The sequence below is a fragment of the Anolis sagrei genome, chromosome 1, assembly GCF_037176765.1.
Source record: "Anolis sagrei isolate rAnoSag1 chromosome 1, rAnoSag1.mat, whole genome shotgun sequence".
NCBI lineage: Eukaryota > Metazoa > Chordata > Lepidosauria > Squamata > Dactyloidae > Anolis > Anolis sagrei.
Window position 1 is genome coordinate 148,826,235 of NC_090021.1, and position 26,423 is coordinate 148,852,657.

A 26,423-nucleotide genomic window follows, 5' to 3' on the forward strand; every position below is an offset into this window, starting at 1 on the left:
GGCCAACTTATTGCTTTAATTTTACTTTATGATTTTAATGAACTATTCTGAGGTGAACGACGAATCCGATGCTCTAAAGATCAACACACCATAGAAAGAAATCGTCCATTATTTATTTATTTATTTACTTTATTTACTTTATTTGTATACCGCTGTTCTCAGCCCTTAGGCGACTCACAGTGGTTAACAACAGAACAGCCAAAAATACAAGTACACGGTAAAAAAACAATAACATCATAACACTTAAACAATCCTATATAATTAACAACAATAGCCATTCACTGGCGACTCATCACTGAAAACATGATCCAAATCCGTCATCCATTGTTCCATTCCTATGTTCATTACACTCATTGAGCTAGCTATTCGAACGCCTGCTCGAACAACCAGGTTTTCACTTTTTTGCGGAATACCAATAATGATGGAGCTAGTCTAATATCTGTGGGAAGGGCGTTTCACAGCCGAGGGGCCATCACCGAGAAGGCCCTATCTCTCGTCATTAAAGACATCAATTATTTTTGTATTATTCTTGTTGGTTTAAATTGTTATTTTATGATGTTTTATACTTATTATCGATGTATTAGGATTCTTGTTTACATGATTTTAATACTTTGTAAGCTGCTTTGGGTCCCTGAGGGAGAAAAGCAGGATATAAATAAAGATTTGTTGTTGTTTTTGTTGTTGTTATTGTGGTTGGTCTTGACCTATAAAACCCTATTCCACACCTGGAATGTAAGATCTATGAGCCAGAGCAAACTGGATGTTGTTATTGGTGAGATGTCAAGACTAAAGATAGACATTCTGGGGGTCAGCGAACTGAAATGGACCGGAATGGGCCACTTCACATGAGATGACCACCAGATCTACTACTGCGGACAAGAGGGACTCCGAAGAAAAGGAGTAGCCTTCATAATTAATAAGAAAGTCACTAAAGCAATGCTTGGATGAAACACAAACAATGACAGAATGATCTTACGTCAGGAGAAATGCCTCTAGAACATGGCCCTATAGCCCGAAAAAACCCACAAGAACCTAGAATGATCTTAATTCAAGTACAAGGAAAGCCTTTCAACATTACGGTGATCCAAATATACGCCCCAACCACAGCTGCTGAAGAAGCAGAAGTAAATCAGTTCTATGAGGATATGCACCACCTACTGGATAATACACCAAAACGAAACATTATTTTCATTACAGGAAGTGTCCTGTAATGAAAATAATGTTTCTTTTTGGTGTATTATCCAAAAAGCCAAGGTGGGAAGTCAAAAGACAACTGGGATCACAGGCAAGCGTGGTCTGGGAGAAGAAAATGAAGCGGGACGTAGGCTGACAGAATTTTGCCAGGAACTAATTGCTTGATCCCCATTTGTCTTTTAACTCCTCTTTTGTTATTCCGACTGAATTTATAAGGTCCCCTATCTTTGTTAAACTATTTTTAATTTTTATTTATTATCACTTTTCCATATATGTTCTTTTTATTATCTAATATTCCTATTTTGTTCAATGGGAAATTATTTTGCAATTTTTCCCCAGCATTCTAATGTTGAAGATAGTGAGCTTCCTTTTATTTTCTTTATTTCTTGACTGTTTATCCTTTCCTTTAGACACAAACAGTGCTTCCACCCATATATTGACTTCTCAATTCTTACCCATCTTTTTGCATCATCAAAACCTAATTCTAGTAGTTTTACTAGTTAGCATGTGTAATGAATCCCTTACCTTAGCTGGCTGCCTGAAGTCTAAAGCCTGGCATCCATTTTAGAAAAGGGAGACAGGGAGAAGCCATTTTAGGTAGATTTGCCTGGGGGGGGGGGCGGCGGGGCATGTTCAAGTCTTAGAGGGAAAATCAGGATTGGTCTAGAGGAAAAAAGTGTCTTTTAAACAGAGCCTTGAAGTCCCAGTTTAGTCAGTTGGAGTTAGGGTTTGGAGCTGTTAGAGAGAAGAAGAGTTGGTGTTAGTGAGAGCGAGTTTGGGTTTAGAAAAGAAGATTGGGTTAGTCTTTTGTGAAGTATTCAGAGTAGCTATTGAGTAAATAGCTAGAATACTGTGGAGGAGCAGTACCCAGTTAGTGGACTGTTCATTTCCTAAGGAAGTCTAGTTCAGGGTATTTTTGGCTAGATTCCTAAGGGGTATTTTTGGGAGTTACTTTCAGAGATTCATTTCCTGAAGTAATTTTCTGTGGTGGAACTTTGAAGACTTGTAACCCAGAAGTTTTTAAGATTTTGACTCTAACGCAACCACAAGCTTTTATACCAGAATTTTACTGCAACCATTAAGCATTTGTACCTGAATTATTCAAGCTTGTTCAATAAACGTTCTTGTTCTTTTATTCAACTTATACCAGCCTCAGTGTGAATACCTTTGTGGTCAAAGTATTACTAAAGACAGCTTTACAGAAGAAACTATTGTGGCACAGTGTATGTTACAGAACAAACTCTCAAATATTACCTCAGCCTGATTAATAATAAAATGGTGGCAGCAGAATTTATTTGAAGAATCATTTTAAGTCTCTCTGTTCTAGTGGTTCCCAGTTCCTAACTTTTAAATATATAGCTGATTCATAAATCATTCTCCCTCATCCTTTTGAAGGCTTCATAATTTTGGCTGAGCAGGGGTGGGATTATTTTATATATTTCCCCATCTGATAAATTTAATTAAAAATCCTACATCATTGCTTTATAATTTGGGTGAGCAGCATGTTGTTATTATAGCATGCTTCAAAATAAAATGAAAACAAAAAACAAAAAGACCTCAATGTTCAGGTCCTCAGACATCTGCTTTTCTCTCTCTGACCCAGAGGCTGCTTACCTGCAGGAAAGATCGGAGACCCTTTTGGACCAGAGAATGTTACAATATAGTTTTCCTGTTTCCTGATGCAGCATTTCAGGACTTGGTTCACTGGACAGGAGACAAATGTTTCTATGGGATTTCTCGTGATCTCTTGTTTCAGGGGCAAAGGAAAAACTTGAATTTTCATATGTGCTTGGCTGTTCAAAAAACTTTGGGAAAAGGTGCATTTATAGGTGCCTAAAAACAATGAAAGCATAATATGTAAGTATTAACAAACACCACTGAAATAGTAAATGTAAATAAATGAGGTGCTTCTAAATTCCAGCCACTGAAATCCAGTAAGTGTACCCTGTAGCTGGGGGTCACAACCAAATACAGTGAAGACACCTGCCCTTTTGCTTACTCTGCTGCCCTTTTGTTACTCTGCTGCTGAATATGCATATCCAGTGTGGAATACATCTCACCGTGTTAAAACAGTGGGTGTGGCTCTTAATGAGACATGCCGCATGATTGTAGAATCATAGAATCATAGAGTTGGAAGAGACCTCATGGGCCATCCAGTCCAACCCCTGCCAAGAAGCAGGAATATTGCATTCAAAGCACCCCCAACAGATGGCCATTCAGCCTCTGCTTAAAAGCTTCCAAAGAAGGAGCCTCCACCAAACTCCGGGGCAGAGAGTTCCACTGCTGAACAGCTCTCACAGTCAGGAAGTTCTTCCTAATATTCAGATGGAATCTCCTTTCTTGTAGTTTGAAGCCATTGTTCTGCGTCCTAGTCTCCAGGGCAGCAGAAAACAAGCTTTCTCCCTCCTCCCTGTGACTTCCTCTCACATATTTATACATGGCTATCATATCTCCTCTCAGCCTTTTCTTCTTCAGGCTAAACATGCCCAGCTCCTTAAGCCGCTCCTCATAGGGCTTGTTCTCCAGACCCTTGATCATTTTAGTCGCCCTCCTCTGGATACATTCCAGCTTGTCAATATCTCTCTTCAATTGTGGTGCCCAGAATTGGACACAATATTCCAGGTGTGGTCTAACCAAGGCAGAATAGAGGGGTAGCATGACTTCCCTAGATCTAGACACTATGCTCCTATTGATGCAGGCCAAAATCCCATTGGCTTTTTTTGCCGCCACATCACATTGTTGGTTCATGTTTAACTTGTTGTCCACGAGGACTCCAAGATCTTTCTCACACATACTGCTCTCGAGCCAGGCATTGTCCCTCATTCTGTATCTTTGCATTTCGTTTTTTTTTCTGCCTAAGTGGAGTATCTTGCATTTGTCACTGTTGAACTTCATTTTGTTAGTTTTGGCCCATCTCTCTAATCTGTCAAGATCGTTTTGAATTCTGCTGCTGTCCACTGGAGTATTGGCTATCCCTCCAAGAATGCCTACGCCCTACACCACTGGAGACATTATACTGTGTAGCTGGTATTGCACCACCTGACATCTTTCAGGAAGTAGCAGCCACTAATGAAAGGACCAAGGCAGTGACATCGCCAGCTCATCCTCTGTTTGGATATCAGCCAGCATGGCAATGACTTAAATCAAGAAATAGCTTCCTAAGATTTACAGAGATACTTGCAGGAACACCTCAGCAAGCAAGAGTCCAAAAGTGGCAGGTTAAAACCCAGAACCTCAATCAGTGGCTGATGCCAGATGAGAGACTCCCTCCTGGACACACAGACTTGGAAGGTGCTGAACAGGCTGTGCTCTGGCACAAGATGCAGAGCCAACCTTAAGAAATGGGGCTACAAAGCGGAGTCCACGACATGCGAGTGTGGAGAAGAGCAAACCACAGACCATTTACTACAATGCAGTCTGAGACCCGCCACATGCACAGTGGAGGACCTTCTTATAGCAACACCAGAGGTACTCCAAGTGGCTAGCTTCTGATCAAAGGACATTTAGTGTAATGCTAAGTTTGTAGTTTTGCTATCTATTATACTGTATTCTCAAGTCGCTTCTGACACGATAAATAAATAAATACCCTGTGGCTATCAGTTCAAAATCAATTGTGAAGGCTTTACCTACTGAGTGATTTTTGCTAGTACATATCTTTTTGTTGCTGCTTACCTGCCCAATCCTCATTAGCACTGCCTATATTCAGCACAGATTTAGCACCTCTTGGGGTCTTTCTGGTAGTGAACCACACACGATCTACTTCCTTAATAGAGCTTCCACTTTGGATTTGCCAGGTGACTTTGTCATAGTTGCTCACATCACTGAGACACGTCACTGAAATATGGTGCCCTTTAGACACCTTACCATTTGGGTTGGAAGACATGACCACATTTGCTAGAGAAACAAAAATGAAAAAGGTTGCATTTAGGATGTGTTTGAACAGTATTACAAATACAGCTTAGAAAGGAGCAGCATGGTGTTGATTTTCAAAATATAGATTGGTGCAGAGATGATGTAGTCTTGCACCTTCCATGTTTTGGTTTTTTAATCTCGTATAGCACATTAAAAACATATAAATTGACCATTATCAGTCTGGAAAGAAACCTTGCCGAATCTTGCTTCCCAGCCATTGCTCTGCTCTTAAGAGATTTGCTTGAAGACACTCATTCACACACAAGTAATATTAATATTTCAGAAATGAGATCAGTGTCAGTTCAAGGCAAGGCATTTGGGGGTGGGTCAGTTGGGTCAAAGCCATTGTTGGAAAAAAACATTTACTGGTGATTAATGGTTTCGAAACCAAGCTGAACACTGGTGTCTATATCTAAGAAATGCATATAATACACATACTTATGTGTACATCTGGAAATGGAAGCAAAACTTCCATTAGCCAGGGTGGTCCATGCCTCAGTCACCTCCAGATTGGACTACTGTAATGCACTCTACATGGGGCTACCCTTGAAAACGGCCCGGAAATTTCAATTGGTTCAACGAGCGGCGGCCAGATTGTTAACTGGTGCTCCTTACAGGGAGTGGTCAACCCTCCTGTTTAAGGAGCTCCATTGGCTGCCGTTCATTTTCGGGTCCCAATTCAAGGTGCAGGTGCTTACCTACAAAGCCCTAAACGGTTTGGGACCCGCCTACCTGCATGATCACATCACTATATACGAACCCACGCACCCTCTAGACACCTCCTAGATGATGTGGCCAGCATGACAGCATGGAGCGCTATTTATCTTCCCGTCGAGGTGGTACCTATTGATCTATTCCCATTCGCATGTTTTTGAACTGCTAGGTTGGCAGGAGCTAATAGCAGGAGCTCACCCGTCCCACAGAATCGAACCGCCAACCTTCCAGTCAGTAAGTTCATCAACGCAGCGGTTTAACCCATTGCACCACTGCGGCCCCTACTTATAATTCTATGCAACAGCCTCTACTTTGTTTCATTCTGGATCCATTACTACTCCAGTCCTTAGTAAGAGAATAAAAGGAAATAAGTCTCCATAGGCTTTATAAAGAGTAAAGTTTTGACCTTTGTATAGTATATGGAGCCTTGTCTCCTTTTCTTCTTTCAATGTGATGACGTGCTTTTCAATTCTTGGTTTTGTTCCCACTTCAGTACAGCTAAAGAATACATTTCATTTCAGTTATTAATCACCAACAAGTTAAATTTGGAATAATTCCCAAAGAATACTTACCCACTCGAAAATAAGTCACGCTGATTACTCTATTGTTTCGGGCACCATATGTAGTGTTCAGCTCACATGTATAATCTGTTTTGGACCCAGACTTGTCCGCTGGGCATTGAGACTCATTTGCCTGAAGTATATATGTTGTACAGTTATGAGTGGAAGTGGTACTACCTGCAATAAGAAGAGATGGTTTCAATGCACTAAAGACAGGCAGTGAAATTTTAAGTGCTTCTAAATCCTGATTCACTACATGCCCTCTACATCTCTACTGCCTATCAAGACGCATAATCCATGAAGATCCGTAGTAGAGCACAAGTTTTGGTCATGTAACCCAATGGGACTTATTTCTAAGCGGATTACATACCTACCATGACCAACTTTATACTGGTGGGTTTTTGGAGGGAGGTGAATTAACCCTAGATGATGAGAGTTGTAGTTCACATCCAGCATTCACCCATCTCCAGAGAGCACCGTGTGCATGAGTTTCAGTACCCAGCGGTGCCCGGGTTAGATATTCAATAATGCTATTTATTAGAAATAGTTTTTTATTTCATGGATGGTCCCATTTGAAAATGCATAAGGATGTGGGTAACTACAACTCCTCTCATCATCTCCCATTGCCCCCAAACTAAACAGTAGTGGTCATGATGGATATGTGTGTCAAGTTTAGTCCAGATTCATCATTGGTGGTGCTCTCTGGAGGTGGGAGAACTCTGGATGTGAACTATAATTCTCATCATCTAGGGTTAATTCACCCCCTCCAAAACCCCACCAGTATAAAGTTGGTCATGGTGGGTATGCGCACCAAGGTTGGCTGAGACCCATCATTGGTGGGGTTCACAGTGCTCTCTGGAGGTGGGTGAAAGCTGGATATGAACTACAACTCTCATCATCTAGGGTTAATTCTCCCCCCTCCAAAAACCCACCAGTATGTAAAGTTGGTCGTGATGGGTATGTGCACCAAGGTTGGCTGAGACCCATCATTGGTGGGGTTCACAGTGCTCTCTGGAGGTGGGTGAACACTGGATGTGAACTACAACTCTCATCATCTAGGGTTAATTCACCCCCTCCAAAACCCCACCAGTATAAAGTTGGTCATGGTGGGTATGTGCACCAAGGTTGGCTGAGACCCATCATTGGTGGGGTTCACAGTGCTCTCTGGAGGTCGGTGAACGCTGGATGTGAACCACAACTCTCATCATCTAGGGTTAATTCTCCCCTCCCCCCAAAAAAAACCCACCAGTATGTAAAGTAGGTCATGATGGGTATGTGCACCAAGGTTGGCTGAGACCTATCATTGGTGGGGTTGACAGTGCTCTCTGGAGGTGGGTGAACTCTGGATGTGAACTACAACTCTCATCATCTAGGGTTAATTCACCCCCCTCCAAAAACCCACCAGTATAAAGTTGGTCATGGTGGGTATGTGCACCAAGGTTGGCTGAGACCCATCATTGGTGGGGTTCATGGTGCTCTCTGGAGGTGGGTGAATGCTGGATGTGTAGCGGACTGATGGTGCTAAAATGCATCCTTTCTGTGCTCACCCAATCCAATATTACTATTTATTTGCAAATAGTGATTGGCTGAGCATGTGAGAAATCTCATTGTTTGCTAGAGTGCACTTTGAGTGACGTATTTCATAGCTTCAAAGCACAAGTGAAACCCCTATCTAGTTTCCTTGGTATTCCTTGAAATTAGATATATTTTTGGATCAGTCCCACCAACTTCTGAGACAGTACTTGTAGACATATGTAAAGTGATGAAAAAAGGAAACAATTTTTTTTCAGCTAGCACAATAGAAATTTACCTGAAATATTTATTGATCCATTTGGTTTCCAGTAAAAATTGAATTCTCGGATATCTCGATCAGTGCAGCAACTCAGTTCGTGCCTCTCGCCATTGCATACAATTGAAATATTATCCGATTGTGCAATTTTGATTGGTGAGACAATTATATTCTCTACAGCTTTGTATATTAATGACAAATTCGTTTTCCATTCCATAAAAGAGCAACTATAGTTACCTGCCAAAAGACCACAATGTTGTTAAATATTTTTCATATTTCACTAAAACAGTAGTCCCAAATTGAATACATATTCGCTCTCTGCGCTAATATAGACTTGTCCCAAGAACAGAAAACTGATGTTAAAACCACCACAGCTCCACGGCCCAGGTCAGATCTATAGTGTCTCTCCATTGGATACAGATAAGGATTTCCTGCAGAATGGATCTTTTGTCTAACAGATCTTCAGATCATTAACAAATCATTAGCAGTTACTAATGAGTGATGCTGTAGCAAGATCCAACATAATAGTGAGACCTATTAAGCACAGTACCGGATAATCTGTGGGATTTACATTATTTTCATTTCAAACTAGCCATCCCCTGCCACGCATTGCTGTGGCCCATTCTGTATATATGTTGTTTTGTGTGTGTATATGTGTGTTTGCATATAGGAGTGTGGTTTTGCACATGCGCTGTAATGTATTTTTGGCTTTTTAAGTCTCTTCTGCTGTGTTTTTCAGTGTTTTTATGAGCGATGGTCACTCGTTGGCCTGATAGGTGTATTGTGTCCAAATTTGGTGTCAATTCGTTCAGTGGTTTTTGAGTTATGTTAATCCCACAAACTAACATTACATTTTTATTTATATACTAGCCATCCCCTGCCACGCATTGCTGAGGCCCACATGGGGGTTCTGTGTGGGAGGTTTGGCCCAATTCTAGCGTTGATGGGGTTCAGAATGCTCTTTGATTGTAGGTGAACTATAAATCCCAGCAACTACAACTCCTGAATATCAAGATTCTATTTTCCCCAAACTCCACCAGTGCTCACATTTGGCCATATTGAGTATTCATGTAGAGTTTGGTCCACATCTATCATTGTTTGAGTCTCTGGATGTAGGTGAACTACAACTCCAAAACCAAAGGACATTCCCCTCCAAACCCTTCCAGTATTTTCTGTTGGACATGGGGGGTTCTGTGTGGGAGGTTTGGCCCAATTCTATCATTGGTGGGGTTCAGAATGCTCTTTGATTGTAGGTGAACTATAAATCCCAGCAACTACAACTCTCAAATGACAAAATCAATTTTTTTGAGTGAAGGACATACATTGAGTTGTTAGGTGTCTTGTGTCCAAATTTGGTATTAATTCGTCCAGTGGTTTTTGAGTTATGTTAATCCCACAAACGAACATTACATTTTTATTTATATAGATGGCAAAACACCAGAAAAAAATCCTAAAATAAGGAGTAGTAAAGAAAGAGGCCTTTTAAAAAAGGGACTTACCATATTTTTCAACTGTTAGGCCTCTTCTACACTGCCATATAAAATTCAGACTATCTGCTTTGAACTAGATTATATGGCAGTGTAGACTCGTATAATCCAGTTCAACACAGATAATGTAGATTATCTGCTTTGATAATCTGGGTTATATGGTAGTGTAGAAGGGGCATAAGATGCACTTTCCCCCATATAAAGAGATTTGAAAATGTGGTGTACCTTAGAAAAACAGGTACTATGTGTGTGTGAGAGAGTATATGTGTATATATGTGTGTGTTGTTGTTGTTGTTGTTGTTAGTGCTGAAATTTGTGTGCATCTGATGGTGTCTTAGAATTGAAGAAATATGAACTTTAAACTGGATTATATGGTCAATGGAGATGTGCCCAAGGACATCGGCTTCAAACTTTGGTGGCTACAAACTACAGTGGCTAGCTTCAAACTGTGCTGGCTACAATATGCATGCTGTCAAGGTGTCACCATCCTATATGTATTCTATTTTTACTGTGAAACCATCCAGAGCAATGTGGGGCCCTCCTTACTACTTTAAACAATTACAATTATGGGTTGTTGTAGGTTTTTTCAGGCTATATGGCCATGTTCTAGAGGCATTCTCTCCTGACATTTCGCCTGCATCTATGGCAAGCATCCTCAGAGGTAGTGAGATCTGTTGGAACTAGGAAAATGGGTTTATATATCTGTGGAATGACCAGGGTGGGACAAAGGACTTTTGTCTGCTGGAGCCAGGTGTGAATGTCCCACCCTGGTCATTCCACAGATATATAAACTCATTTTCCTAGTTCCAACAGACCTCACTACCTCTGAGGATGCTTGCCATAGATGCAGGCGAAACGTCAGGAGAAATGCCTCTAGAACATGGCCATATAGCCCAAAAAAACCTACAACAACCCAGATCAGAAAGAAACTTTACTAGCTACTAATGAAAGTTTGTAGCATCACCTGGACACAAGTCTTATCAATCCTGTTGCAGCCCCACCACCATCACCATCCAGGAATGGTGATTCCTGGAACAATGCTGGTCCCTTTCTCCTTACTCATTCCTTCTTCCCTGGTCCTCGGTAGAAAACAATCCAGATATTTAGATTGACACCTGTCCTGGCACTGCACTGCAAATCTTATACCTCTTGACACATATACTTTTCTATTTAGATTTAGAATTACCAGATTCATTCCGCTTAATGCTTGTGATTGTCAGTGTTGACGTTGACTTTCCACTTTTAAATTCATTCAGAACAGAGTGCCGGTTGCTGGAGAGCAAACGCCCCGAAAGAGTCCATGTCACGTTGTTTGTCACTGCGCTCGACTCACAGAACATTCGTACTGTATCCCCCTCAAAAATGTTCTCGGGGGAAACAGAGAAGTTTACATTGCCTGGAGAAAAAATTAAAAAGCACTGCTTAAAATATGAATCATTAAGAATTATTTAGTTTGAGAAATAATCAGAAAAACGTTCGAAAATTGGGCACCATCTGAGCACCATGTTGGGATGGAGTAAAATGGAACTACAAGTCTTTCATCAGTATTGACCATGGTATTCTTCTGGGATGCCTAACTGAGATGGGACTTGGAGGCACTGTTTTTATGACCTCATCATATAGGCTGATTTGCCCATTGTACGTCGCTTCCCCATTCCTTTCTCCATGGAGCCCATACACAACTCACATCTACTTTCAGTCGGACACCATGGTGAAAGGGGAAGTGACGTACGGTGCCACAGCGGTAACACAGGAGACTTCCCATGTTGCCTTTGCTACAATGGGGGGAAACAAGGCAGTGGATGAGGTCGACATTAAGTTGGATAATGCAGGGTACGGGGCAATCCCACGGATTTGCCATGATGCATGGCAAAACCCTCACTTAATGTGATAAGGTACTTACAGTGGTCATATTTCTTCCAGGAGGGGCAAACCCAGAAGGTGGTGCTGGAGGAACTCCTGATTCAAACCCTGGCCATTAGCCTATGGGGTCTCAGTGGGCTCTATTTCATCCCCCATGCTGTTTAACATCTACATGAAACCATGAGGAGAGATAATCTAGAGCAGGGGTCTTCAAATTTTTTAAACAAAGGGCCAGGTCACAGTCCCTCAAACTGTTGGAGGGCTGGGTTATAATTTGAAAAAAGCATGAATGAATTCCTTTGCACACTGCACATACCTTATCTGTAGTGCAAAAAACACCACTTAAAAACAATACAATAATTAAAATGAAGAACAATTTTAACAATATAAGCTTATTAGTATTTCAATGTGAAGTGTGGGCCTGCTTTTAGCTGATGAGATAGGATTGTGGTTGTTGTGTGCTTTCAAGTCATTTCAGACTTAGGTTGACCCTGAGCGAGGACCGGGTAAATTACTTTGGAGGACCGTATCTGGCCCTCCGGCCTTAGTTTGAGGACCCCTGATCTAGAGTTTAATGGTTCAGTGCCATCCATATGCATATGACACCCAGCTCTATCACTCCTTTCCACCCAAAACCAAGGAAACTGTCCTGATCCTGAACTAGTGTTTATTATCAGTAATGGACTAGATGAGAGAAGCTGAAATTTAATCCAGACAAGACAGAGGTGCTCCTGATCAGTCAGAGAGCAGATCAGCGAACAGAGATCCAGCCTACGAAAGGTAGGGTTACACTCTCCCTGAAGACAGAGGTCCACGTCTGGGGCTACTCCTGGACTTAGGGTTGAACCCAGAGGCCCAGGTTTCTGTAGTGGTGCACCAACTGTGCCCATTCCTTGCAACTTTGGATCTGGCCATGATGGAATACAGCTTAGTTACACATTACAGCATGGAGAATTGTAAACATTACCGGGGATTTCCTTTGCAAATGAGTTATTTTTCAGTTTGTAGGAATCGCCTATAGCTTCAGCTACTTTTGCATTGGCCCTTTCAACAGGCATGTCTCCGGTTGATGTTATTTCATAGTGAACCACAATGCTCCCAGGCCTATGGAGATAGAATATCATTTTTTAAAATTATTTCAGAGTTTTATATAGTTATAGTATCTTCAGTCCTAGAGAAAAGAGCAACCACAAGGCACCAGTTCCATTTTTGGCTGTTTCTACCATTCTTTCCCTCATAAAGAAAAAATGACTAACAATGTAAAGGTCTACATTCATCATTATGTAAATGAACTTCTGCTCATCCCATTCCTCCTCCCACAGCTCCGAAGAGACTTATAACAATCCCATTAACTACTGGTATATCTCCTAGCACTCTCATCACCCTGACTTACAACTTCATCACATTAGAGAATTAATCTACTTTAAATCTGGTTTCTGCCTCCTGCAGAATTCTGGGGTTTGTAGTTTAGTGAGGTTGTTAAAGGCTCCTCCTCGGGATGAGCAGTAGGAAAAAGGCAGGTGCCTTATCATGGCTGGAGACCACTACAACATTGGGCGGGGGGTGAGGGGAGGTCAAGATAATGCCATCTTGCATCCCCAGGCCACCTCAACTCAGGAAATGCAGTCAGAAGCAGAAGAGTTGTTGCCGCCAGTTCCAGTTGGGAGTTGGCTCAACTGTCCCCACGCCTGTAAGTCGGGGAGCAGGTGGGGGGGGGACAGGGACCCTGCATTACCATGGGTCTGTCACATGCAGTCTGACCAATTTCTACACCAAACTAGTCAGTATAGATATCCCCCAAGATCAAAACAATGTTCACTTTCGTTAGATCCTCCTAAAGCTTATAAGAGAAGGTAAATGTTTTCAGTACCTGAATCCTGTAACTGTTACAGTTCTGAAGCCTTGTAAAGATCTATAACCTATAGCAAGCTGAAAAATAAGAATATATATTACAAAAAAGGTTTTTTTGCAGTACATTAACACATCAGAAAAGATTGAGCAGTTAATTTTATATCATTCAGTAGGTTATGAATCAGCAATGAGCAGCTGCTAAAGGTTGAAAGGCTGCATTTACGTCTCTGGGACCTCAGTAACCCAAACATACCAGAAATAAAAACCACACAAAATCAACTAGTCCAAAGTTCCTCAAAACAGACAAGAGGAAAGCAGACAACAATCTCCCAAAGGAAACAAGAACACAAAGCATGGAGGCTGCTTCCTTGAAGCCCTAAAACACTGTACTCTCGCGCTAACTCTCCCTCTGACGATAGCTCTTAACTCAAAACACTACTTGTATGTCAAAGTAAAACTTGGGCTGAGCAACAGCTCTTGACTCAAATGCTCTTAAGTTAGGATGCTCTTTAGTAGAGGTTCCATTGTATTCATATTCATTGCATAGGTGAGCCCCCAGCCCCCAGCCCCCGCCCCAAGCCCTTATTGTTTTGAATCAGGAGGTGATTGATTTCTAAATTCCTTAGGTACCAAATGTGACAGAAAAAATATAAGTTCATAGCAGTGTTATAATCCCCAAGTTTTAGAGTTTTTCTATTTTTGGTCTCTTATCTTTCAGTTTATGTAACCGTATTGAGGAACTCTCCACCTCCAAATTTATGTTATTATTCTCATACGCCTGTATTGTAAAATATACCAGGAAGTCATCTTTATTTATATATAATTTACTTTAAAATATTGACAAAGTTAATACTATAGATTCAAAATGCAAGATAAACATCTCAAAGAGACTAATATACCATATTTACATGGTCTACGAAAAAAATACTCAGTCTGTATAAGAATTTGCATAAACAGGTAAATTTTCAACAGTATTTCATTGATACTAGTCGCCGCCTCATAATAATCACACGCCTCCTTTTGGGAAGACAAAATTCATATTTTACCTTTCCTCGTGTAATAGTCGCAAGCTTAATTCACTCACCCAGTGACTGTTCTTTTGCACTATGGTGGTTGACTTAACTGGAAGCTGAGTCAATCTCTGAAGTGATCAAGGAAAGGGGCAAGAAATGAGTTCACTCATTCCGCCCTGCCCACCCACCCCCCTCTGCAACTACATAGCCTTGCCTTGCTTTGGCAAGCCAGAGGGGACATGTAGGCGAATGAGTGGGTTCACCTGAGTGAGTGCAGAAGTCATTGTTATTATGTTTGTGTTTAACTGTTAGAGTATGTATTTGTGTTTGTAACAGTAGCTAAAACTGGAGTCATCTGGTTTGAATCCACAGTGAGCATTGCCAAGGAGACGAGGTTGGCTAGCTCATGAGAGAGGCTGGGGAAGACCGGGGAGAGAGAGAGGCTTGTGTGTGAGTGGCTGGTGTTTTTCAGTCTAGGAGGGCTGAAGAAAGAAACCTGGCCAGATTCTTTAGTCAAAGAAGACTAAAGGAAGCCTAGTTAAGATCCCTAGTTAAGGAAGGACTAGAGATCAGAGATTTGATCGAGGGAAGATCAAATAGAAAGGCTATTTATAGTAATGAAACATTGTTCACTAGAGAGCTTCACCTCAGTGAAAGTTAGCCACAAGCTGTGTTATCTGGAAGAGTGGACTGTATTATAAACCACGTGTTATTCAAAGTTCCATAAGTTATTTAACAGCCTGCAACCATAAGCTTTGTACACAATAAACTTGTTATCTTTTGTTGAAAACCGTCTCATCTCAACAAATCTGCGTCTGTAGAGCGTCTGTACCTCAAATACCTCACGTTGGTGGCAGTTACCTTAATTTACAAATAATAATTGGCCTCCTCCATAATATACCCTTCTACACAATTGAGGCCTGAGGTAAATTCCCTCCATAACATCCACATCTGTACAATTGGTGGCAGCGGTGAGATTAAAAAGTGCCTGAGGTAAAATACCTCCATTATTAGGGTCTGCCGTTGCCAACCTCAGCAACACACAAGCACCTCCTCGCAATTGGTGATAGCGGTGGGTATCTTCAAAGATAAAATCCCTATATCCTGTCCATCATTGTGTTTACATCTTCCCACCTGCCCACCTGCTTGTCCTCTCCAAGCTAAAGAGAAGTATTTGTTGTTCAGAAGGGAGAGGGTAGAGAATAGGTAAACTCACCTGCCCACCAGCCAGTAGCGAAGGGCACCCACTCGCTAGTGTCTCCCCTTCGAGCTGCAGAGGCTCCGTAACATGGAGGGGAAAGGTGGGTGGGCGGATGAACTGTCTCTCCCTTTCACCATTGTGTGGTGTATTTCACCACATTTCACCACATAATAGTTGCCATCAGATAATAGCTGCACTTCTCCCCAAAAGGGTGTGTGTGTGACTATTATGCGGTGAAATACTGTAGTTGGAATCTGACAAAATTCTGAGGGCTTTCCCCATGGATAGCCACAATACTAAATGACTTTAATCCTGGATATCAGTTACCAAAATAAGTAGAAATGCACAACACACTTTCCACACAAACATTATTTTAAGAACCAATTCAAACATACCGCAATTTCCAGACTGTATTTGTATCGGTTAAACAAAACGGAAGATGAATCCCACAGATCATCAGAAAAGGGTTCGTCAAGCTCAAGAGACATTTTTGTTATGTGTGTGGAAGGATTACCTAAGGCAGAAAAGAAGAGGCAATATAGTACCACTAGTAGTAGAAACCAATGCTCAAAAGCGATAACAATGTCAAATATATTAATATTTCAGAATCTAACTTTTTATTTCTATGCTCATGTCTCGATATTTTATTCGTTGCTGATATTTTTCAAGGCAGGGCCTAGTTTGGGGATTGATGTCTGCAAATCTATGTCAAATATAGTAAAAATGGAGGAAAACAATATGGGTCAAGCCTGTTTCGTGAACTGCTATTGGCCCAAGCTCTTTGGAAGCAGGTCAGCAAATCTGTCTGCAAATCAGATGTTAAAACTAACTTCATGTAATTTGACATTCAAAGTACATGCATATGTTACATGCATATCTACAGACAGATGGGCCATTTTAGTGGCACCTCTCAATTTCTTATTTAGTCTGGATTGTTGTAGGTTTTTTCGGGCTATATGGCCATGTTCTAGAGGCATTCTCTCCTGACGTTTCGCCTGCATCTGTGGCAAGCATAGATGCCATAGATGCAGGCGAAACATCAGGAGAGAATGCCTCTAGAACATGGCCACATAGCCCGAAGAAACCTACAACAACCCAGTGATTCCGGCCATGAAAGCCTTCGACAATACATCTGATTTAGTCGTTTTCAAAGAGGAAAGAGTATAGGGCAGGGCTCACTACATGACTTGTGGTATATGGAAGACAGAACAAGAGCCACATTTACCATAATTTGTGTGGAAGAATGTTTTGTTTTGATTGACTAACGTTTAACATTTGCAAGATATACTCTGTATGATAAAATTACTTAGTATGTGACCTTTTTATTTATTTAGTACTGACGACATGCATCATGATTTTCAAAGAATCGGGGGAGAAAAGAAACTGTGATCTACAGAAAAGGAGAACACAGAAAAGGGAGTGAAACAGACACATACTAAATGGAGACAAATATGTGGTTGTTCCAGTTATGCGTATTCCTCATAAGCTATTAGTTATTTTCTGTGCTCACCACCACATAAATAAATATTGTCAGAGAGAAAAAAGAAAGTGATAGGTGCTGCATAACATTAGAAATGGATTAGCCTACAAGTATTGTTCATCCCTGCTTTGAAATGACAGCTATGGAAAAGGGTAGCCACAATGTCCATTTCCACCAGCTCTTACTTGCAGACTGAGGCTGGCAATAGCCCCCCTGTGAAGGCAGCAATGCCAGGCACTTGCAGCTCTGAGTTCCTGCAGCTTTTGCAGATTCAGGACAGGAGGGATATGCTTCGCATGTGTTGGCAGGCCATTCATAACCATGTTCACAGTAGCAATGAGACGTATCAGTGACAGTGGAGTTGCACACTAATGTTAAAAAAAAAACACACAGAGAAGATAAAGCATTATTATTTGCTGAACATGGCTGATTTAATTCATTACATTCATATTACAACAACAACTCTTTGTTTGATGAACCAACCTGGACAAAGCATATTATTTGAGAACACAGAAATGCCGGACCACTCTAACAACCACCATGTCAGGCTACACAGAGAAGCCACTGAAATCCACAAGTGTTTCAACAGAAAGGAAGAAACCATGAAAATGAACAAAATCTGGCTAGCAGTATTAAAAAATTCTAAAATTATAACAGTAAATAAAGAACAAAACTCAAACATAGGGGAACTCCAGACAAGAAATAATCAGGAACAGCTAATCACCTCTCAACAAAGAATTCCCCCAGGCAGGAACAAGCCATACTTAAAAACTGTCAGGCCATCAAATGCTAATCAAGGTGGCCAATTGAAACATTCACACCTAACTCCAACACACAAGAGTTCTTTCTCCCACCCTAGACTTTCCACAGATATATGAACCTAATTTTCCTAGTTTCCAACAGACCTCACAACCTCTGAGGATGCCTGCCATAGCTGCAGGCGAAACGTCAGGAGAGAATGCTTCTAGAACATGGCCACACAGCCCTGATTGTCTATGAATTTATTGCGGTTTACACATAGATAATGGCAAAAATTCAATGCCTTACAACTACAATAGTAAAGCCATACTTTAAACGTAAATCATATTAAAAACAGTACATCATCAAATATCAAAACAGTTATTAAAACCATAAAACAATCTCATCAGTCAAGTTGCCATTCCAGTCCTTGTCCCACTAAAAGCTGCATACATCTATTGTCCAAAGGCCTGGTTCCAGAACCATGATTTTAATTTTTTCTAAAGGTCAGGAGCGAGGGAGCAGATCTTACCTCCTTTGGCGGGGGCCACAGCCGAAAAGGCTCTGCTCCTCGTCCCCGCCAGCCACATTTGCGCTGTTGACGGGAGCGAGAGCAGGGCCTCCCCGGATGATCTTAAATTGCGTGGTGGGACAGAGGGGCAGATGCGTTCGGACAAGTATGCACCATAATCGATAAAAACAAAATTTAAAGCGCACTATATGTTTGTGTGTAAAAAAAATTCTCGGAAGGTCTAAATGCAGCCAAAGGAGACGTAAGCGCAATTGTGGAGCTGGTTTCCAAAAAATACCAAATGAGTAGAATATTCAGGAAAAAAGAAAATATTGAAAAATATTGTGTACAGATCAAAATTATCAAAATGTATCAAATCACTTTGGTAGAGGGCTTGAAAAAATGCATTTTCTAAGCACAAGAGTGCATATCCTCTGCGGGTTTTTTTCCGATTCCTGTAAAATTTGCTCAGATGGATTTGGAACTTTTTGGAAACTGTCTCCACACTTGTATGACTGGGCTCTTCCCTCCCTCCCCAAAACAGGTCACACAACTGCAAATTTCCTTCTGAAAATGAAATAAAAACAACCTATAGTATAATCAGGATTTCCAAGGAACTTATATTTTTTTTATAGCAGAGGGAAAAAATTCCTCAGTGAAACAACCGTAACAATATTTTGGAAAATGGGGTGAATAAATGTGTAAACACAGCCAGTTGTTTCTGGAAGCAGACACTTCCTCCCACAGGATAAATCTCCTGCCGAACTGCTGTAGAAATACCTTCGGCTAGTGCTTATTTCCTGCTCAGAGTTAATTCTCCCAAACACGAAACTACTCCTTAGTAACATCCAGGAGAAATTCTGGCCCTTTGCCCCAAAGTCAGATCATGCACTTAAGAGGAAAGGAAATAGGCTGAAAGATAGGGCTGTGACTTCCTAAAATATTAAAAACCAAGTCAAATTGTTGCCAGGTCAAATTACAACAAACTATCATTATAGGGTTTTTTGATGTTTTTTGTTTGTTTTTTTTGTACCAGCAGACTTCCTTTCTCAGGGCAAGAAAAACACTAGGACCCAGCAAATGATGATAAATGACACTTCTTCTGATGCATACTGGAAAGTGCAAGGGCTTTTCTGTACTATATTGCTTCTCCATAGAGGCATTCTCTGTGCATATTGAAAACGGTAGCCCAAAAGTGATTTATCTGGCACTTGCACCTAGCCAGCTGTTGGACCAATTAGATTTTGGCCCCTTCTCCACTGCCATATAATCCAGATTATATACTTTGAACTGGGTTATATGAGTCCACACTGCCATATAATCCAGCTCAAAGCAGACAATCAGGATATTATATGGAAGTGCAGGTTTGGATTTACACTGCCCTACATCCCAGGATCTGATCTCATGCAATGTAGATTCATATAATCCAGTTCAAAGCAGATAATCCAGGGGCCCTACCACAAAAGTCCTTACTTACTTACTTAGGCGATCCCTCATTGTCCAAGTAGGATAGTCTTCCAGGATCAGTGTGCTGGAGGTGGGTCCATAGGTGACTGTGGAGCCCTATTCTTGATCTGCATCTTCTCCCGCAGTGAGGGCATCAGTTTCCAGGAGGAAGGCAGTCCCGGATGCCTTCCTCTTGGCACGTTTCTCTCTTTTGCCCTCCATTCCTGCCTCTTCGAATTCTACATCACTGCTAGCTACAGCTGACCTCCAGCTGGAGTGCTCAAGGGCCAGGGCTTCCCAGTTCTCAGTGTCTATGCCACAGTTTTTAAGGTTGGCTTTTAAACTTAAAATTTGAACTTAAACCGGAACAGTTTTTGCTAGGCATCACCGACTTTGTTATGGACAATAACTCAAACAAGATCTTCTTCTACCTAATAATAACAACAGCAAGAATCAAGCTGGCTCAGCTGTGGAAATCTCAGGAAATTCCCACAATAGAAGAGTGGACACTGAAAGTCCTGGACATAATGAATATGGACCTACTGACACAAAGAATTTCTCAAAATTACAATACGGGAGATGGTGGTCAGGCATCCGGACAACTTGGCTGGTCCAGCAGAGTTGATAGCAGAGGACCATCGCTTCGATGCTGGTGGTCTTTGCTTCTTCCCGCATGCTGACGCTTGTCCGCTTGTCCTCCCAAGAGATTTGCAGGATTTTCCAGAGGCAGTACTGATGGAATCGTTCCAGGAGTTGCATGTGACATCCGTAGACAGTCCACGTCTCGCAGGCGTATAGCAGGGTTGGGAGGACAATAGCTTTATAAACAAGCACCTTGATAACCCTACGGATATCCCAGTCCTCAAGCACTCTCTGCTTCATTCGGAAAAATGCTGCACTCGCAGAGCTCAGGAGGGGTTGAATTTCAGTGTCAATGTTGACTTTTGTGGAGAGGTGGCTGCCAAGGTAGCAGAAATGATCAACAAGCCCTATATCCCAGAATATCAAGGCCGAAAATCACACAATATCGGCTTTGAACTGGGTTATCTTAGTCCACACATGTAGGATTTCCTGCCATTATATTCTGGGATATAGGGCTGTGTGAAAGGGCCCTAGGATTATATCCCATGACATAAGGCAGTGTAGAAGGGGCCTCTGTGTCCAGGCCACAAATACTAAAAGCCCTATCTCCCAGCGGCATACACATGAAGAATGCCTGCAGGGAAATACAATTGAAAGAGTGTCCTATATCATCTTGGTGAGACTCCTTTGCTTGATTCGGGAATTTCTTTTTTTATAAACAAAACAACAACTAAAGCAAATAAATCTTGTAGTAGTAGATGACCCACCTGTTGTAACATTAATACTTGTTATCTTCATGGCTGGATCAGACACATTTACCAAAAGTGGAAAGTTAAGGCTGTTTAAATAACTCCGGAGTGTCTCCTGAAGTGAGGAATCTGCAAAGCTTATCTCAATCACAAAAGTATGTTCTTCAGTTGAACTATCCAAACCAACAGCTGAAAAACAGTGGCATGTTAGGACATATGACAATCAGCCAAGGGCTTCCAGTTTCTTTCACACTTGCCATTTCTGCGTGTACATACAAGGCAGCCCTAGAATCAGGAATTAGGAAGCTTTGTATGATAATATATTTATAGACCAGCCCCACAGTCTCTTTGTCCAGAGAGAAAATGAATATTCCCCAGAGTGGAAATTGAAACAGATGTACTAAAAGCCAAAGATCAGAGGCCATCAAAAATATATTTAGAATTGCTGGAATAAAAACCAAAGAAAGCTCCTGCACCTTGAATGGTTGTGTAAAAGAGGAACTTTCAGTAGGAGTTTCTTATCACACAACCTAAGGACATTTAATAGAATACCAAGTCTGCAAACTTTATATTTTGTTGGTTGGTTTGTTTATTTTTAATGCAATACAACTGTTTTGGTTTGCTCCTGACACAATAAATAAATAGATCACACAACCAGATAGTAAGAAGCTCCCGCTGAAATTCTCTCTTCTACACAACCATTCAAGATACAGATCCCTTCTACACTGCCATATAATTCAGATTACCAAAGCAGATGATCCACATTATCTGCTTTGAACTGGATTATATGAGTCTACACTGTCAGATAATCCAGTTCAAAAATAATCTGAATTTTGTCGAAGGCTTTCATGGCTGGAATCACTAGGTTCTTGTGGGTTTTTTCGGGCTATAGAGCCATGTTCTAGAGGCATTTCTCCTGACGTTTCGCCTGCATCTATTGCAAGCAGACCTCATACCTCTGAGGATGCTTGCCATAGATGCAGGCGAAACATCAGGAGAAATGCCTCTAGAACATGGCTCTATAGCCCGAAAAAACCCACAAGAACCTAATCTGAATTTTATATGGCAGTGTAGAAGAGATCTGTATCTTGAATTTGTAGTGCAGAAAACACTTTAAAACAATACAATAATTGAAATGAAGAACAATTTTAACAAATATAAACTTATTAGTATTTCAATGGGAAGTGTGGGTCTGCCTTTGGCTGATAAGATAGGATTGCTGTTGTTATTGTGTGCTTTCAAGTCCTTTCAGACTTAGGTTGACCTTGAGCGAGGGCTGGGTAAATGACCTTGGAGGGCCGTATCCGGCCCGCGGGCCTTAGTTTGAGGACCCCTGATCTAAAAGGAACAAAACTGCATTTCCAAAGAGCCACAACAGGCTGGAACTTGTGCGTCATCCCAGCAGCTTCCTCATCTCTACTTGAATTGCATAACACAGTGTTCCCTCACTACTTTGTGGTTCGCTTTTAGTGGACTCGCTGTTTTGCGGATTTTTAAAAAATTAATTTAAAATATACGAAGGGTATTTTTTAAGTAAGGTCCGTTTTGTTGTAGACACTAGTAGTTCGCGCGCATACCGCAACAAGCGCATGCGTCGTGTACCAGCATGCCTCGGGAGCAACTGTGCTCAGTTTCCGCTCTGTAGCTAACCTGTATGGTTCTGTTCTGTGCTTTAAAAATGTTTAAGACTATCAGCTCACCCTCCGCATGTGAGGTTCGCTCAGTGATACGGTTTTTGTCAGCAAGGAACCTGCCTGCTGCAGAAATTCATCGACAGATTTGTGAAGTGAACGGTGATACTGTTATGAGTGAAAGCAAAGTGCGTAAGTGGGTACGACAATTTAAAGATGGCCGTGACAACGTCCATGATGAGGACCGCTCCGGTCGCCCTTCTTTGATTACAGACGATTTGGTAGCTTTTGGTGGCGGCAAGTTTTTATGAAGAAGGTATTTTAAAATTGGTTCAGAGGTATGATAAATGAACAAACTTGGCAACTATGTCGAAAAATAGAGTGAAGTATGTACTTTCTGAAAATAAATTTACTTTTTTGAAATAAACTTTCATTGTGTACTTATGTTCAAACGGACCTTACTTAAAAAAATACCCCTCATATATCACAGTATTTTTGCTGTTTCGGGGGTTTTTGCCACTGCCGCTCTCCAAGGCGTTTTCCCTCCTCAGTCCTCCCTCCCTCCAGCCTTGAAGGGCCTTTCCTTCCTTTTCTTCACTATATTTTAAGTTTATAAAGACTTAAAATAGTGTATAATGATTAAAATAATGTATAAATATTAAAATAAATATAGCGTCCCTACATCACGGTTTTTCACTTATTGTGGGAGGTCCTGGAACGTAACCCCTGCAATAAGTGAGGGAACATTGTACAGGTTGAACATCCTTTATCCAAAATACTTGGGGTTAGACATATTCCATATTTCAGATTCTTTTCATGTTGCAGAATATCTGCACATATATAAGAAGGTACTTTGGGATGGGGACCCAAGTCTTCATACATACCTTGGGTATATAACCTAGAGGTAATCGTATCTAAAATAATTTGAATAATGGTGTTCATGAACAGAGGTGGCCCTAGGTAATTTTCAATGGTAAGCAAACAGTACCCCCCCCCCCCCAAGCAATCACTGATATATATTTTCTGTTTGTCATGGGAGTTCTGTGTGCCATATTTGGTTCATGTGACGGCATGAGTGGCGCCACCTATGTATAGAACTGTTAGTTGTAAGATTTCAACTGTTGTATCATGCTTAATCCTGCCCCTTTTTATCCTGCTTATGTATAATTGTATGGATTGGTTGCTTGTAGCTGTCAATCAGTACTGTCTGGCTCCACCTCTTCCTGCAAGAGGGGAGAACTTCCTTTTTCTTCATTCTGCCATCAGAGTTCGTACCAGATGGACGTGAGTAAAATACTTGATTCTAAAGGACCTTGATTTAAGTTACCTCTTAGCACCAATTCTGAGGTTTTTTACCCCTGGGACTCATGCTTTACATCTAGATCGTCCTGGACAATTATTGAGGAGACCCAGGCGCCTTCAAGCCGGTTCTTTTGGCTCCAGAGGAAGATCCTGAATCTTCAAAACATAGGCCATCTGAACTGGAGTTGTGGTTTGCTCTGGCATTCACAGCCATTGAGGAAGGAGGAAATTTGGTGAGGCTTCTCAGCTTCAAGCCCCTTGGACCCAGGACTAATTGAGACTGTAATGTATATTTTCCTTCACCCCTCTAAAGTTTTCCAGCTCATTGCTTTAAAGAAATGACTTTGTGATCAATAACACTTATTTTGAGCTATTTACAGCGTTTTGGGTGTTTGGGAGTTCCAGTTTCCTATAGGAGGGCAAGAAGCAATCCCTTGGGGGAAAGATGCCACATCCATCTCTCCTTCATTAAGAATAATAGCCCCCAAGAGTGACAGCACAGTTCAATTCCATCATTGGTGGAGTTCAGAATGCTCTTTGATTGTAGGTGAACTATACATCCCAGTAACTACAACTCGCATATGTCAAGGTCTATTTTCCCCCAAGAGCGCCTCAAGAGCGCCCCTGGGCGAACTCAACTATACTGCAAATGCTTACTTTGTGTAATGGGTTGAGCCGCCCCTGTTCATGAAACAAAGTCTGCCTGTACTAAAGCACCAGAAAACAAAGGTATCACTCAGAGCCCTTCACACAGCCACATAACCCAGAATATCAAGGCAGAAAATCCCACAATGTCTGCTTTGAACTGGGTTATTTGAGTCCACACTGCCATATATCCCAGTTCAAAGCAGATAATGTGGGATTTTATTCAGCTATGTGGAAGGGGCCTCTCTCAGCCACCCTTGAGGAAGATTTTGGACCATTTTGGATTTACGACTTCCAGATAAGGGATGCTCAACCTGTTCTCATTACTACTTATGCCCATGATTCAAATCAGCCATTTGCTATTAGAAATCAAATGGCTGTGCAACTAAGGCCCCTTCTACACTGTCATAAAAAATCCAGAATGTTTGCTTTGAACTGGATTATATGGCAATGTAGATGCATATAATCCAGTTCAAAGCAGATAATGTTGATTATTTGCTTTGATAATCTGGACTATATGTAAGTGTAGAAGGGGTCTAAGAATAACTTCCACTTGTAAGACAAATATACTGTTAGGAGCTTCCAACATACCTTGTCTTTTCTGCCTGTAGAACTCTTCTTCTCTGCTCTGTTCTCCTCTGCTAACTTTACTGTGAATCTGAAAAAAAGACATTTCCCCAAAAATATTTAAGATGAATAAAAAGGGGAAGAGTTACAATTTCCACCATAAATTACAACTTTATGCCAGTTGCTGCCAAGCAATATACTGCTGCTAGTGCAAACTTTACTTAATGTTTCTGTTGGGTTTCATCCCTGACTGCACAAGTCTGCAGCCCTCAAGGAGTAGTTAGTCTAGATAGAGTGAGGAATTCCCTCCCCAATTTCCTCAAGCATGCCTATCTTAAGAAGGGGCTTAGAAGGGGGTGTCTTACTCATCATGCATGCCACTATCTCCTTCCCCTTTGAATACTTAGCAATGTGATCTCTTCAGGGAAAATATAACTTCCTCTTTAAAGGTATTTTTATGCCCTGGTGAGGCCATGTGGTCAGTTCTCCATATTGGCCTGCCCTTCTTCCTTTGTCTTCTCTAGAGTAAGGAGGCATCTTGCCATTGTCCGGGCAAGATGTAGTAGATATAACTATTTTAATTATGTTTCCTTTTTCCTTTCCTTAGAACAGTGTTTCTCAACCTGAGGCCAGGACCCCTGGGGGGGGGGGGGTCGCAAGGGGGTGTCAGAAGACTATCGGAATATACAATGTTTTCTGTTGGTTATAGAGGTTCTGTGTGGGAAGTTTGGCCCAATTCTATCATTGATGGGGTTCAGAATGCTCTTTGATTGTAGGTGAACTATAAATTCCAGCAATCCCCGGGACTGTGGCGCAGCTGGTTGAGTGTCAGCTGCATTAAGATCACTCTGACCAAAAGGTCATGAGTTCGAAGCCAGCCCGGGTTGGAGTGGGTTTCCAACCAATTGTGTGTAGCCTGTTGTTGACCTTTGCAACCCGAAAGACAGTTGCATCTGTCAAGTAGGAAAATTAGGTACCACCTTAAAAGTGTGGGGAAGCTAAATTAACTGATTTATGAGGCCATAAAGAAGACTCCAGCAAAGCATTCCAGCGGGGAAGCATGCGGGGAATGCGGAAGTGCTTCATCAGCATTGCAGATGGACGATGAAAGCGACAGCTCCCCTGGCGGCCAGAAAAAGTTAAATAGCCTCTGTGTATGTCTGTATATGTTTGTATGTCAAAAATTGG

The 26,423-nt window shown here is 41.4% G+C and overlaps 1 protein-coding gene across 1 annotated transcript in view; it reads right to left on the minus strand.

Moving 5' to 3' along the window:
- The window catches only part of ADGRF5 (adhesion G protein-coupled receptor F5), a 54,212-nt gene that overhangs the window by 17,198 nt on the left and 10,591 nt on the right, over window positions 1-26,423 (minus strand). The window contains exons 3-13 of the mRNA XM_060785283.2: window positions 25,260-25,326; window positions 21,109-21,279; window positions 17,250-17,432; window positions 15,980-16,098; window positions 13,390-13,448; window positions 12,487-12,623; window positions 10,843-11,052; window positions 8,191-8,406; window positions 6,393-6,557; window positions 4,867-5,088; window positions 2,809-3,027 (exon numbers count right to left, since the gene is read on the minus strand). Of these exons, the coding sequence (XP_060641266.2) occupies window positions 2,809-3,027; window positions 4,867-5,088; window positions 6,393-6,557; window positions 8,191-8,406; window positions 10,843-11,052; window positions 12,487-12,623; window positions 13,390-13,448; window positions 15,980-16,098; window positions 17,250-17,432; window positions 21,109-21,279; window positions 25,260-25,326 (1,768 nt within the window). The remainder of the gene's footprint in view (window positions 1-2,808; window positions 3,028-4,866; window positions 5,089-6,392; window positions 6,558-8,190; window positions 8,407-10,842; window positions 11,053-12,486; window positions 12,624-13,389; window positions 13,449-15,979; window positions 16,099-17,249; window positions 17,433-21,108; window positions 21,280-25,259; window positions 25,327-26,423) is intronic.